The 15,524-nt window shown below is 51.0% G+C and overlaps 1 protein-coding gene across 11 annotated transcripts in view; it reads right to left on the reverse strand.

Moving 5' to 3' along the window:
* Positions 1–15,524, reverse strand: part of DYNC2I1 (dynein 2 intermediate chain 1) — a 46,745-nt gene that overhangs the window by 14,613 nt on the left and 16,608 nt on the right. For 9 of the 11 annotated variants that reach the window (XM_039836825.1, XM_039836841.1, XM_039836836.1 and 6 more), the window contains 9 exons: positions 14,368–14,422; positions 12,218–12,283; positions 11,107–11,184; positions 10,738–10,957; positions 7,906–8,008; positions 4,661–4,790; positions 3,430–3,541; positions 2,490–2,578; positions 1,250–1,376 (listed from right to left, as the gene is read on the reverse strand). In XM_039836825.1, coding sequence (XP_039692759.1) covers positions 1,250–1,376; positions 2,490–2,578; positions 3,430–3,541; positions 4,661–4,790; positions 7,906–8,008; positions 10,738–10,957; positions 11,107–11,184; positions 12,218–12,283; positions 14,368–14,422 — 980 coding nt within the window. Of the gene's footprint in view, positions 1–1,249; positions 1,377–2,489; positions 2,579–3,429; positions 3,542–4,660; positions 4,791–7,905; positions 8,009–8,127; positions 8,478–10,737; positions 10,958–11,106; positions 11,185–12,217; positions 12,284–14,367; positions 14,423–15,524 lie in introns of those variants that run through there. The other 2 variants (XM_039836849.1, XM_039836857.1) reach the window with 2 other exon arrangements.

The following is a 15,524-nucleotide window of genomic DNA, read 5'->3' on the forward strand; positions in this document are numbered from 1 at the left end:
CCAGCCCAGCAGGAGGGCGGCGGGTCTGTCCGTCCTGCTCCATCTGGGCTGCACCTGGGCTGCTGGGCACTTGCTGAGCGAGGCCGGCGTGGGCGGTCGCTAGGCCACACCTGTGCATTGGCACTGACGGCACCGAGGGCGCCGTGGGAGGGCCAGGCAGGGGCGGCATGCGCTGTGGCCCCTGTCGTCCCCACTCGGGCCCAGTCCACGCAAACGGCCGAAGACAATGTTCTTATGTCTGCGTGAGGGTCTCATGCCCCCACACAACAGGCCCGTCCTGTGAGAGCGCCAGGTGCACCTGTCTCTGACGGAGGGCTCCGGGCTCCAGCGGTGCACGTCACCTGACCAGTGCCTCCGGCCCGCCAGGCGCCTCACGCAGCAGCTCGGGAGGGAGGGTGTGGGAGGCTGCGGCACGTGCATGCCACATTTCCTATGCTACAGATACAGCTCCTTCCTGTTTTTCTAACAGGACAACTCTTAAAAACTAAAACACACCCAAAACACATGGGTTTTCTTTTTAACAATGCCATTTGCATTAATGTTAAATGCAGAGGAACATCCATGAATCTCCATCTCCAAACAAGGAAGACATCTCTAGAACAAAGGGCACCAATGCCCTGGTTCGCACGGGCCCAGGAGCAGCAGGTGAAGCCGATGCTGGGCTCGCCGCAACCCCTCCTTCTCACGGACGGGGCCAGGCTGCCCCCACCTCGCCAGCTGCCTCTTTTAAAGCCAAGCGCTGACCAGCTTAAGAAACCGGAACTGGGCTGAGCAGACACACTGGGCATGCAACTGCACTTCACGTTTGGTGACACGGGCTTCCTCTGCTGTGGACCAGGGATGAACTTGAAATCCAAGCGGGAAGATCCACATGCAATGTCGAGCTCGCTACTCAAACCTGCAGCTAAGGCGGTGATGCGGCGACTCTGCATACACTCACGCTGCTCCCATAAAGCCAAAGAGGCCAAATAACCAACAGGAAAGCAGCGAGATCTACAACAAACACGTGGCATCTCAGTGTCCACTCACTCAAAGACCTTCACCCGTTCACACCCTGCAAATCCCTGCTCAAACCACCACCAAGCTCTTGTCACACACGGTTCACTGTCACATGTAACAAAGGCTGACTCCTGCCGAGCTCTGCTCACATCCGCTGCACCCCCATGTCTCCAGAGGAGCAAAGACCACGGTTTCCACACGGGCGTCCCGCGCTGGCTCTAAGGCGCGCGCAGGCGAGCACGCCGCTTACGCTGCAGGAACGGCAGGCTGGTGTTGAGCTGAGTGGCGCTGTCGCAGAAGTGCAGGCTGCTGCTCGGGGCCCCGGGGCTCCAACTGGGTGCCGCCACATGGTCCTCCTCAAGCAAAACGGCAACCACCTTTCAGAGACAGGGAGCAAGGCGTTCACGTTTACAAGGAAAAACAGAGACACGTCGCTGCTTGTTCATTTCATCCATGACTTAAGATAACTGCCTATCCCGGGACATCACAAAACAGAGGAAGCCACAGTTCTGCCTGCACGGCAGAAGGAACTGACGGGTCACCCTGCTGACAGGAGCCCTCGGGAGAGCCCGAGTTTAGCACTGCACGTCACCGTTCATGGTGAAGGCCTGACCATCCACCTGTCCTGAATAAACACGACGCGTAGGGACGCGTGACACGCCACTACCGTCCTCCTTGCCGGGCGGCAGTAAGGACCCCGAGTGAGCAGTCGGTCACGGTCAGTGCTGTGACAGGTCGTGTTTAGGGTGGCAACGGGTGGAGGTGACTCCGCAAACTCGGAAGGAAGGTCCACTGGAGCAGAGGACGGGCGTGGGGTCCGCGGTAGGAGACAGGGGACCTGGGAGGCCAGGGTGCGCTGTCCTTACTCCCTTCCTGCTGCAGCCGCGTCCTCCTGTCTTCACCTGGCACCCGCCCGCTCCCTGCCCAAGCCCCGTGAGCTGCGCGGAACGGCGCAGACTGGACACAGAGACGAGGCGCGCCCCACACCTGCACGTCGGCTCGCTCAGCTCCCGCCGCTGCTCGCACCCGAACCCCGCACTCTGCACAAAGCGTGGTCGCGACGCCAATGCCACACTCGATGACGTCAGGCACACTTCCAACGCCCCTCTCGCTGGAGGCTCACACGGAAACGCTCACGGAGGGAACGTGTGGTGGCCGCACCGCTGCACAGTGACAGACGGGGCGGCTGGCGGGTGAACAGGGGGCTTAGAGGAGACCAGTCGGCCGTAAACGATGCCCACGGAAGTACTGGGGTTCTCCACACCGTTCCCTTTGTCTCCGTAGGTATTTTGAGAATTTCCGCGATCGGTTTAAAGAGTCATGGCTTTCTCAGTTTCAAACACCTGGACTATGTTTGTCTTGCCAACTGAACACATCTGTTTTAACTTCTGTTTATGTTAGAATGTAAGCAATGAATGTTGAGGCACAGAATCCAAATACACGGCCAGCACTGCTGGTGACACATGTGCTGGTCACATCTCGGCACGTACCTGGCAGGCTGCCCGGAGAAAGCTGGACAGTCTGGGCGTGTCCACCTTCGGCATGACCGCAGCATCAGTGTCCTCTCTGTTCTCTCTCCCTGGAAGAGTCACAGAAAACCAACCAGGCTGACGCGGAAACAGTCAAGCGCTACACACCGTAGGGTTCACAGGGGTGGCAGGGCACCAGGGACCTGGAAGGACTCAGAAAAGTCCACATTATCTTGGGTCTATCAGTGACTTCTTCACAAGCCGCATCACCACCTGGGGTGAGCACACAGGTGTATCAAAACGCTGTATACCTGAAATTCATATAATCTCGTTAACCAATGTTACCCCAATAAATTTAATTTAAAAAACAACAATTGCATCTTATTTTACGAGTCTATAATGGAGTCCCACTTAAAGGTATTAAGGAAAACAGCTAAAAGCATCAATTTAGTTACGTGAACGTTCGGTTTCGTATGACTCCCTAGGGTGAGACTTCCCTGAGCAGAGAGGGTGATGCATAGGGAACCCCTGAGAATCGACGGCGGCCAGGAACGTGCGGTTCAGCCCGTAAAGAACCGAAGAGGACCCGTGCGTGCAGAATACTGCATTCTGGGGCCGTCCGCCTACACTGACGCAACACGTCTGGAACTGGTGAGGCAGACCGCCCTGAGGCAGAAGTGGGGTGCTCCAGAGCCCGCCCTGAAGCTGCTGGTCTGGAATGCGGCCCCGCCCCACGCTGAGGGACATGGCATTATGGACCCCGTCGGGGCCCTCCTGCCAGCCTGCTGTGAGAAAACGCTGGGTGCTCCCACAGCCACACGCCGACCACAGAAAAAGATGCCGGACGGAGAAGGGTGGCAGAAGAGGAAGATGTAAGAGGAAGAACAGGAAGGTCACGAGGACAATGCCCAAAATAATGTCAAGACATTCAGCTTTCGATGGTCAGGAGACGGCCGTTTACCACCAGACACAGCCGGGCCTTCCCCTGGGTGCTGGGTCCACACTTCCCTGGTCTCTAGCTCCTCCGTCTGGATGTCTCTTTCGACATTATCTTCGTTATACTGAACGTAGGCCTTAAAAACAAAGGTATGCAGGAGTTAGCATCGCGTCTCAACTTCAGAGCAATGTCTCGCACTGAAAAGAAAAACAATTAAAAATTATGAAGTTATTAATGGCAGTCTTCTTGCTTTTGTCAAAAATAAGTATCATGGCATAAATCACAATCATGCGAACATTGTTTGTGTCTTAAACATTTGCTATATACTGGCCTAATTTTTAAAAGTGTTTTCAAAAAGTCACATTAAACAATTCAGCTTTGGTTTGCAAATACTACCACCTAGCCCGCCAACGCCCCGACCGGAACAAACTGGCTGTGCAAAACCAAAGGCAACTTTTTTATTTCAAAAAGGTACATGCTTCAGTAGAGGCAGTTTTGTTACTAATAGCTTTGAGATGAGGAAACAAGCAACGAAGTCAGATAATCTACTCAGGTCAGAGTAAGTCAATAGCAAGGACGGTGAGCTGTGGACCTCCTGAGCCCGCTCCGTGTCCTCCCAGCTGAGAGCGCACGCCAACTGCATGGGCCCGAGAATGTGTCGGCTGGTGGCACTAACAGGGACACAGACAAATATGAGAGGTGATCCCTGACTTCGAACTTTGGGAAGCTGGCCCGTCGCAAAGCCAAATGCAAGTACCAATTGTGTGAGACAGACTGGAAATGAGAGAATTCAGTGTAAGTCACTAGGGAAGAAGTCACCTTGAAAACAAGCCATGGACACAAGAAACGCAGGTGACAGGAGTGCTGGGTAAGGTGACAGAGATACAGATGGGCGCCGGGAGGGCTGGGCGCACTGGGCGCTGCGCGAGTGGGCACTCAGCTGAGTCGGCAGGGGTGGCACAGGAGGCACAGTGCACACAGAGTGGGAGACCCTGCACGGCAGGACGGCCACCATCCCTAGGAACCCACATAAGGGACCCGGAGGTGATGAGGAGTGGAGGTGGCCTGCGTGGGGCCCCTGGACGCCGCGTGGCCTGCAGGCTGCCAAGCCCGTGGGGAAGGCCCCTCCGTGCCTGTGTCCTTGGCCGCTGCCACCCAGCCCCCAGCTCCCGCGAGGCCCGTTGTGGCACTGTCACCCACTGTGCTTTGCTCGCCACTCACACCTCGTCCCTGGGTCACCACCGCCGGTACTAACCTGCTTGGTGTTTTTCTTCCCGAAGTTTCTGATGTACATGTCATATTCATTTACCGGTGGCAGGTCCAAGAGAGAGAACGTGAACGAAAAGTCCAAGTCGATGAGCCGAAGCAGCTTCGCGCTGCGCGTCCTTTGAGAGGAACGGGAGACACACACGTTAGAGTGAACGCGGTGCTCAGGGGCCTCAGCCGGCGGGGTGGCCAGCCGGGCCCAGGCTGTCCCACGGTCATCAAAATGACACGGCCGTGCAGGGGCCAGCGGAGTGCAAGCACCAGGATTCAGGGCTCCCGAGGCTAACAAAATGAAGTTATAACACGTGCTGCTAGCGTTTCCATGGAAAACACTTCACTTTATGGACGGACAGGCCTTGACTTGCATTACCTTCTTCAGACGCCACCTGAACTGTGGCCAGGGGATGCAGCTTGTCAGGTGCGTGCCCCCTACTCTTCCTGAGCCCACGGGACGTGACCTCGCGTCTGAGCATGTCGCCCTCCCACGAGGCTCCCCAAACCTGTGGCCTTGCAGACATTTCCTTTCCAGTCACCTGAGCTGGTCTCTCCGTCTCCCCCAGCCCCCATTGGCATGCCCGAGCTCACCCCACACGCGGGGATGGAAGCTCGGCTTGGACGGTCTCACTCCTTGCATTTCCCAAGATGCCTGCACTGCTGGTGCCCAGTCAGTGGGTTCCAAGCAAGCGAACGACCCTTCTACACCCAGGCAGGTCACTGACTCGATCCGCTCTCCTTCCTTGTCCACACGCTCTCGGATCTTCACCCCCAACTGCCCCCTTCCCGTGACCTGACTCTCTGGCCACCATCTCCTATGTTCCTGACTTATTACCCCCAGCCCTCCGAGAAGTCTTCGACCACAGAGCACCTGCAGAGACGAACCCTGCCACCTGATCCATGTCATTTAAACACTCAACGGACACAAACCATTCCACGATACCACATTGTGCTCTTTTTCACGTTTGTAAACATGTCGTAATGCCCCCTTTTTCATTTTTGCTATTATTTGCGTCTTGCTTTCTCTTTTTTCCCCCCTTGGTCAGGCCTCTTAGGGGTTTATTAGAATTTTGGCTTTGTTGGGTTTATCGTGACCACCCTGAATTTACAGATTTCCGCCCTTACCTTTCATTATGTTGTCCCTTTCACCTCTAGCTTGCCACTCTCTCTGGCCTCTGGAGACACCTGTGCAGGCCACTCATTTTCAGCCTTCTCCTTTACTAATATATGCCTCAGAATAGCTTCAGCTGCCTAGAGATGCTAAAATGCCGATTTCATTATCACTGTTAAAAGTAGCTTCTAACTCTCATTTGACGTTACACCACTCATTTTTCAAACGTTTGGGTATTTCCTTATTACCTTGTTAATTTCTAGCTTACTGACGCTGGCCAGAGAACATCCTCTCATCGTTTCAACCCCATGTCCACGGTGCACGGCATTTTTGAGAAATGTTCTGTGTATTCCTGAAAAGAACCTGGGGACTGCAGGTGCAGGCATAACATGTGTTAGCTGCGGTTTGTTAACCGCGCTGTTCAAATCTTGCGCGTCTCCACTAAACTATCAGTTCCCGGGAGAGACAGGGTAGACCTCTGACTGTGAACTGTGAACCCGCCCTCTCCCTGCAGGGTGCGGGTTTTGCCCAGGTACATCTACCACCAGGCCTGGCTTCACACGGGAGGGCCGCTCGCCTCGACTGTGCAACTGACCCTCTTGGCATTCAGTGCCTATTTCTAGCCTTGCTTCCAGTTTCCTTCGATATCAGCGACACCAGCGTTCTTCCGTTACTGTTTGCTTGGCGCGCGTTTTCCATGCTTTTTTCAGCTCTGTGTCCTGACGTGTGAGGTCCGTGTCCCGGGAGTCACGTGCAGCACATGACGCCGCAGGGACCCGGCTCTTGTCTGTGTCGGCCAGCCCGAGGCCAGACTTGGTGCCCAGCTGCCGTTTTGCCTGCGTGGCAGAGCCCATCGACCATGTTGAGTGAGGACGCACTGGACTCGGGTTATTTTCTCTCCCAGTGAACAATCTTTGTCTTTTAATTGGTTCATCAGCCATTGACATATGACGTAATTATTGATGGATTTTTGGTGTGACCTGCCATCTTCCTGTTTCCTATTTGTTCCACACTCTGTTTCTGCTTCTCCTTTCTTGACTACTTTTGATTAACCATGTATTTTTCATCATTCCATTTACTCTTCTACTTGTTATGAATTTTTTGCATTATGTTTTAACAGTTGCTCTAGCTATTTTAACATGCATTTTTGACCTGCTGAAGTCTACCTTAAACTAAGTACCTTCACCTCTCCCTGCCAGGCCCTCATCGCAAGCTACCATCACAAGCCCCTTCCCCGCCCCAGTTCCTGGACAGAGCTGTGAAGTAATGTTGATTTCACAAGACGTCGAGGCTTCATGTGGTCAGCATCATGTGGTCAGTTCCTGTGACCACCCACTGACCCATTCCCTTGCCTTGTCCCTAGCAGGTGTTTGTGTTTTCATCTGGGGTCAGTTTCCCTAGGCCTGAGAAACTCCTTTAACTGTTATTTTAGTATAAGTCTGCTAGCAGTGAATGCTCACAGCTTTACTGTGTCTGAAAATGTACATCTTTTGCTTTCGTTTTTAAAGAATATCATTCCCTTGGTACAAAGTCTGAGCAGTAATTTTCCTTCAGCGTCTTAAACGTGGTCTCTAGTCTACATGCTTCCCCTGGAAGCTCAGCTTTCAGTGTTACCATCTCCACGTCCCCTCCCCTCCCCCAACACAGAGCGGTCTCCCTGCCCCCGCCTGCTTCTCCCGGCCCCTCCTTCACTCTGGTGCCCAGCCATTTGAGTACACTATGTCTGGGTGGATTTGTTTTTATTTTTGTTATCTGTGTTTGTTTCTCTAGAGCTTCTGCAAAGTATAGCTGATAGATTCCATCAACTTAGGGTGTCCCAGAACAGAGTGGCATTAACTGCGCCTCCAGTGGGAGGTCCCTGAGCTGCAGGCCAGGCTCACTCCGTGCTGCGTGACTGGGACTCTGCTTCAGCCAAAGTGGGTGACGCCAGATGGAGCATCCGACACGGCAGGCAGCACGCACACCTGCTTTACTTACAGCCGAGCTCCGAGAAACAGCGCACAAAGGAAAGAACGTGTTAAGCAGTCCGCAGTGAAAATAAAATGAGCAGCTCTGTTTTTTAACAGCATGCTGAAGAAAACTATATTAAAACTCCATAATTCTTTTCACAAATTTCCCAGTGCACCTACTTTTGCTTTAGGGCCTGAGTCCGACTCTTTTGACGGTGGGAAGCTGTTGCAAAATCCACAAAAATTCCGCAAACGGAGGCTCTGGAAGAGGAACTGTTTGTATCTGTACCAAAAAAAAAGGTATTTTTGTGAAACTGAAATACTTCTCTCTAGCAAAAAAATCGAGTAAAACAATTAGAAACATATGTAATAATTATACTCAATAAGGTCTTCACACGTAACTAATGACAACAGTGATAAACATCACCCTTGAGCAGCTGAGAGGCCGCTTCCGCTAATTTCATCTCACACTTTCAGGCGGCAAAGCAAAATCGACTGTGTATGTGCCACTCTCTGAGAGTTTTAGACACGGTTACAGATTTACGTAAGATGCAGTCCTATGCTCTCAAATTCATGCCCAGCTCAGGGAACTGGGATGTGAGCAAACGAAAGAGCTACGAGGCAGAGCAAATGCAAGTCACGCGGCTCACGAAAGTTAACCCTGGATCACGTCCTGTGCCAGACAAAAGCCAAGACGAATGCAGGCGGGTCTCATCAGAAACTTCACAACGTGCAGAGACGTGGTTAGACGGACCGCCTGTGACTAACTGGCCGAGAAGGCTGCCACCGTCGTGAACAGCCTGGCCCGCCACCCTCAGTCCACCTCTGCCCCTGAGGACTTCTGTGGTTTCCTGTCTGGGTTCACCCGTTTGTTCACATGTTTATTCCCACTGCATCTCATGCCTTTGGGGTGTGTGTTGGTGTGTTGGAATTCATCAAAAGGCCGGAGCCACCTACCCTCAAATCTGTGAGGCCAGTGGGTCGGAGGGAACACGTGGGTCTGAGCTGAAGGACCCGGGCTAGAGCCCCACTCTGCCCGTTACCTGCTCTGTGACTGTGAGCAGATGGTGTGCCTCTGCTTCCCCACCTGTCCAAACCTACCACACAGGACTGTCGCAAGGATTAAGCAGGTCGCGTTTACGAGGAGAGATCTACCCTGCAGGTACTGAGAGCTAGCTATTAAATTTTGTTTCTGCTTTAAACATGAGGAATGAGGACGGCATTTAAAGCCACAGGACTAAGACCTGCAGCACGGCCCACAAGTGCTCCGAGTCAACAGTCAGAAAATGCTCACCGATCGAGTGAGTCACGCAGCGTTCGCGAGTATGTGAACTCTCAAATACCACTGTGGAACCTAGCGCACTGGAGAAGTTACTTACCAAATAGCTCCCTATAACGCTGGAAAGGGGAACGTGTGCAGCTCCTAAGCAAATAGGTCAATCACCACAGGGTGACACAGGGTGACACAGGGTGACGCGTAAAATATTACCGTGACAGCAAAGGCTGGACACGCAGGACACAAGAATACTTTCACCACTTGGTGATGGTTGTCGAGCAGCCCTGACCCTAACATTCACTGTACTCAGTGTGTCCCTGACGCCCTCTAAGGCTCTTTACGTGTATTAGCTTATTTAATTAATCCTCACAACAACCCCAAAGAATATCTTACTCTTTCTTTACGGAAAGGAAACTGAAGCACAGAGAGGCCACGTAACTGCCCGAGGTCACACAGCTGGCCAGTACCATTGAGCGTGACTCTGTGGCCTCCTACCGTAGGTATGACGATCACCTCTGCTCGGCGAGGCCGCTCAACATGAAATGGGGCCCAGAGGGCAATTCTAGCTCTGCCTGGACAGCGCTGCACGTTGGCGTACACAATTCTCTCAGATAAAAAACACAACCAAAACAACGCCTTGCCAGGCACTGTCAACTCGAATCTTGCAAACCAAGCTACGAAAGGCCACGCTGGTCGGCGCCGCGTGGGCCATGAGTGGCAGAGGGGCTCTCGCAGGCCTGTGAGGGAGCCGGGAACTCAGGGTGCGATCCTGCACACTTCTCGGGCGCCTGCGACAGCAGGCTGTGAATCCACTGCCAAGTCCCCAGCGCGCTGCAGCCCCACAGGGAGAAATCACCAGGGGGTCCTGCTGGACACCGCTGTTGCCAGGACGGCTACCCACTGGCCTCAAAGGCATTTTTTTTACCTATAAATTTAAAAAAGATTTGATATGGCAGCGCGCCTCGGCTCAGTTCTGCTGCTTCTGCACGAGGCACAACACAGGGTAATCGCTCTGCCAGACCTGCATTTGGACCGTTACATTGTATTAACCACGTCACAATTAACTGTATTAATAACTACTTGCCTTACTAAATCATTTAAAGTAGAATACTATCTAATAATAATTTTAATGTTGTCCTATTTGACATTTGTGCTATTTTCAGTGCTAACATTTTTTATCAGGATGTCACAGTTTTTTCCCTTTAAGTGATTTTAACATATTCACTCCTACTCTTACAAGTAACTTTATCGTAACCAGATGCCAAGAATTTGTGAGCAATATACATCCCTCATCTCATAAAGAAAATGGCTGGAAGCCGAGGCTCCCTCCGAAATGCTCCCAAGCCTCGCCTGCCGGCCATGTCCCCAGCCCTTCGCCCCCGCCAGGCGCCCTGGGCTCTGCCGCCTCACGGGGCTGCTCACCAGACACCGCTGAGCCCCTCTGAGGAAAGTCAAGGACGGCAGTGCCAGACGAACAGGAGCGCGTGCTGCAGGGCAGGCTGCCGCACAGGGAAAGCGACAGGGCTGGGGACTCCTGTGTGAGGCCTCGGGAGGAGGCAGGCGCTGGGCGGAGAAGCGGCCTGTGCCATGTGCACCACGACCCTCACACACTGGTCACCAACGAGAGACTTCAGTGCCCAGCACGGCAGGCAATGCTCTGTGGCTGCCACGTGGAGAGGAACCGGATCTCAGCGCCCGGCGTCCCGCCAGTGTGGACGCGTCGGTCATGCACGCACCTGTTCCCGGGTCCCTCTTACGCTCCGTCCGACCGTGCTTCTGAAATAGCTTCGAAGACAAGTCGCCGACCCTTTCGTTCTCTGCATTAATGGCTTTCTGGATCTCCTGGATCTCCTTTTTTCTGGCTGGAGGAAGTTCTTCGAGTTTTTCCCTTGATTCCAGCTCATTTGTGCCATCATCGTCATCTCCATCACACACCTCAAAGTCATCTTCATAGTCCTACGAACCATGACAACGTTTTTGGAAGCTTTAGGACAAACTGACCTTAAAGAACACTCACACAAAATGAAACATGCAATTTATAATTTAAGCTCGTTGTAAGAACAAATTGTTTTTAAGCCAAGAAAAGTTTTAACGTATATACATACTTCAAAGTCATCTTCGAAATTGGCTGTGTATTCATCGGCTCCAACATTTTCTACGTCAGTGTCTTCTTTTTCAATTTCCTATAGGTAAGAACCAAACACATAACAAAAAAATTCAATCACAAATTTGAATCTTGCAAACAGGTTGTGAAAATACATGCTTTCTGAGATTCATCTGAAGTTGCTAACTTAAAAATGTAAGTATGAAACTGACATAACCTAATTTCGAATTCCTTAAGAATTTGCTAACTTATAAATGTGACCAAAAAGAGGAAACAATTATTAAGCATATTCTCTCGGAGAAACTTCTATAATTCTCATGGCTAAAGGAGGAAAGAAGCATCACACAAACAAACCCCACATTCCAGCGACTCCCTACTTCATTCTCCAGCCACGAACACATCCCTACGTCTGCGCGGTCAAGGACAGACACACAGACACGTCCCGTCTGAGCTGCCACGTGCTCCAGTGACTAAAACATCAACTACGAGGTCTCAGGGCACGAGGCTCGGACTCGGTGAGTCCTGTCCTTTTCTAAGGGACGACGGGCTGCTCGAATGCCAGCCTGCTCCTCAGTACCCAGGGCGCCTGGTCGTCATCACCTACCCACGCCAAGCCTGAACTCCACCCTCTGCAACCTGGGGATAAACAGAGGCATTTTGAAGTCCTGCGGTGGGAATTGCGCTCAGCCACGCTCTGAGCTCTGGGGAGGCTGCACACATCACCCTAAGGCCATCCTGCTAGGAAAACCGAGGGTGCCAGAAATGAAAGGTCTGGCAAACTCGTATTTGCTCCCAAAGCCGTTCCTCCTCATCCGTGTCCTGTGTACTGGCAGCACAGCGCCCTGTCCCTCACACGTACTCGCTGGGAGCCCTCCAGGCTGGCCCTCCCCTCTGTCCGCTGTCGCCCCCAGCCCTTTCACAGACATCCATTCGAGAGGAAAGCTGACCGGACCACATCCGCGCAGGCCTCGTCAGCTCCCCGCGGCCCAGAGCCCAAGCCCCATGTACGCGTACGAGCCGAGGGGCTTCGGTTTCCCCGGGGAGAAGGGACGACAGGCCTGTGAACGGGACCCTTGGGACGGCCCGGACCGGACAGGACGCACTCTTCTTACCGCAGTCTCCTCCCGTCCTTGCCTCTGAGCCAGCTGCCACGCGGAGCTGTCCTCGTCATGCCCGTGCTGCGGACAGAGCACGGCCAGGGTCAGCCAGCGGAGAGGGGTCTCCAGGGCCCAGAGCCCACCTGCTTCCCGCAGAGGTGCTGTCCTCAGCAGTTACAGACTTGGGTCCTGGCTCTGAGGTGCACAAATGGGGTGACCCAGCATTTAACCACCTCTGCGCCCCAGTTTCCTCCTCTCAGAAATGAGGAGATGATGGTACCTACTCCTACTGCCAGTGGGAGGGGCGGATACACTGGCGCTCGCCGGCATCGGGCAGGTGACCCACGTCCCTGCTGGGGTCACTGGGAAAGGCGGGCACGACTCAGATGTTACTGCCCCTGACTATTCAGTGCATAAAACTGGGGATAGCATGGTGTAGTACCATGAAGAAAATGAAGCGTTTTCCATGTGTCCAGAAAACTATTCTGGTGCACTGTAGGCTCCATAGACACTAAAAAATTAACAAAGACAAGTTCAGCGTTGGCACTATACAACGTAAGACAAAACCATCAGCCAAGACAAGCTGTCAAGTATCTTCAATGTCACTTCCGGACCCTTTCGGGGGAGAAATATGTCACATACTTTGCAGTTTCGGTGAAAAAAAGAATGTAAAATGTCTCACTGGTAATTTCTTATATTGACTGGATACTATTTGAAAGGATATTATTTAAGAAATATTGGATTATATAATGTTCTTAAAATTGTTTAGTTTTTAATGTGACTGCTAAAAACTTTAAATTAAATGTGGCCTACATTGTAATCTACTGAACAATGCTAATCTGCTACTCACACAAATATTGGGAAACAAAGGAAGACATTAAAAACTACACATTTTCATCCAGTAACTCCGCTTCAATAAATTTAACCACGGAAAGCACGAGGCAGATCTGTATCATTAGAAACAGGGGTTTCCACGATGAACTGGCAAAAACAGTATGCTGCATGGCAGGGGTGGGGTCGTGCGAGAGGTGGAAAACAGAAAAAGCGCATCCTAAACCCCAAACGTGTGTTTCAATACATGACTGTAAGTGATCACATGAGAAAAAAGATTATATGAGAGGAAATGTGTGTCAGGCTGTTTTTCCTTAGCGTGGCTGTAGCTAGATAGGAAGCGATCCAACCACCCTCAAAAGTGAACAAGTAAAACGTGCCCACATCAAAACAACACATCCTGTATGACCTAACTTATGTGAAGTGACGTATTTGTATATGTATGAAATAAAGAGTTACATAAAAATATGGCACAAAATGTTAAAGTGTCAGGGGTTTCAGATAACTATTGAAGAAAAAATTATTCTTCGGAAATAACAGAACCCCAAATCTGCTTCCTACATTACCTTTAATAAAACAAAAGCCTAGGAAAGCGCTTCGATGATAATTACGAAGATGGCACAAAAATGAAGACCGGGGACACGTTGACACAGGAGGTGAAGCGGCAGCGGATGCGACTCTCAGCAGGTGCACAGGTCATTCAGGACGTGGCGTGGGGCTACGAGCGCCCGTGCGCGTTAACAGCGAACGCCTGGCAGACCGTGCGCGAGGGCATCTGACCGCCCCGCCTCGTGGGACGCTTTCTTAACACCAGTGCAGCTTCTTTACTCGCCACAGGTCTGCTCAGACTCTCTACCTCTTCTCGAGGCAGTTTCGACAATTCCCATGTTCCAGGAATTTGTCCCTTTCACTAAGTTGTCGAACTCCTTAGCGTGAGATGCTGCCACTGTATCCATTAGTGAAAGCGGGGCGCTAAAGTCTCGTACTACTTAATTTTCTATTTTTCCCTTTAATTCTGTCGCTTTTTGCTTCTTGTGCTTTGGGGCCCTTTGTGAGGTTCTAATGCTTGTGCCTTCCTTCCGAGACCATTATTTCACCACAACGACATGTCCCCCTGCTTCTCGTTACACCTCGTCAGGAGCACGGCCACTCGGGATCTGTCACGGCTGCTGACAGTGTAACACGTCCATCTTCTTACCTTCGGTTTACGTGAGTCTTCTAATCTAAATGTGTCTCCTATGTGCCCCCGGCAATCAGCAGCCCAATAATCACGTGCGAAGAGGTCTATCTGAGCTTTCAGGAAAAATGAAGCGTCATCACCGCAAGTGTCTTACCTTCCTTCTCGAGTCTCTGTCTTTCCCATCATTCCTTATTAACATCTCCGCGTGCCTAGCAAGCAAACATGATCAAAAGCAAAATTAACTTTAAATGTATAACAAAAAATAATACATCTGTATCTCAGTGAAGGCTCTTATCACTATTTGATATGATTAAAAACTGCTGTAGGTTGGCAAATTTCTAAAGCATGCTTTATTAGAACCGTGAATACTAAAGCCTTCCTAACATTTTACTATTTCAGCAGTAATCCGAGCTAGAAAACACCTTCAGTAGAGAAAAGAAACTGTGTTTTAACATGTATGTATGAATCTATCCTTTTAGAGTTCTAGAAAATTCCTGTAATTTTATTAGACTCATTGTCAATTATTTTACGTTTAATATAATATTTGCATTTCCAAAAGAAAGATTTATTTAAAAATCTTCTATTTTTTAATTACATGATAGTTAAGACCTAAAATAAGGCTTTCAAAATTTCAAATTGATTCTCAGTTTTTTATTTTTAGTTATTTATTTATTTAGGAAAAATAAGATTTATTAAAGTACATTTCAGGAGAGAAACGGGCTACGCCAGAGATGGCCACAGCCCGATCCTCAGTTTCTAGAACTTATGTTCACAGCAGTTCCACGCAGCATGTGGTTTAAGAGACACTCAGAACTGCACGCAGCTCTGTCTGTCCTAGCAGATTCGCAGAGCGAAGTCTAGGAATTTGCACCCTTAGGTTTAAGTGCTAGCTTTGCTCAAACTTGTAAGAATTCAAGCAAGGCACTTAGCCTGTTCTCCTAATCCGTGAAAAAGAATTACCAAATATGGCTGCCATAAAGAACAAACAAAAATCTGGAGTTTATATACAAAATTAGTTTATATACAAACTTCAATCTGTAATCTCACAAAACCCACACAAAATAGGAATTATCATCAGAGTTTTACGGGAAAGAAAAGGCTCAGAAGGGCCACCCAACATCCCAGTGCAGTGCAGACATGTCACCACAGCTGGCAGGTGCCAACACACTGACCCTCACAAAACCGCAGGGGCCTCACTATCAAAGGAAGCATCTTTCATCTGCACTCCCGCCGACAGACGCGGGACAGTGGGGCTCTGGGGGTGTGATGCGTGTTTAGCAGACGTGAACCAGAAGCTGGTAAAAGGTGGCC

The sequence above is a fragment of the Pteropus medius genome, unplaced genomic scaffold (assembly GCF_902729225.1).
Source record: "Pteropus medius unplaced genomic scaffold, Ma_sr-lr_union100, whole genome shotgun sequence".
In the NCBI taxonomy this organism is placed as follows: domain Eukaryota; kingdom Metazoa; phylum Chordata; class Mammalia; order Chiroptera; family Pteropodidae; genus Pteropus; species Pteropus medius.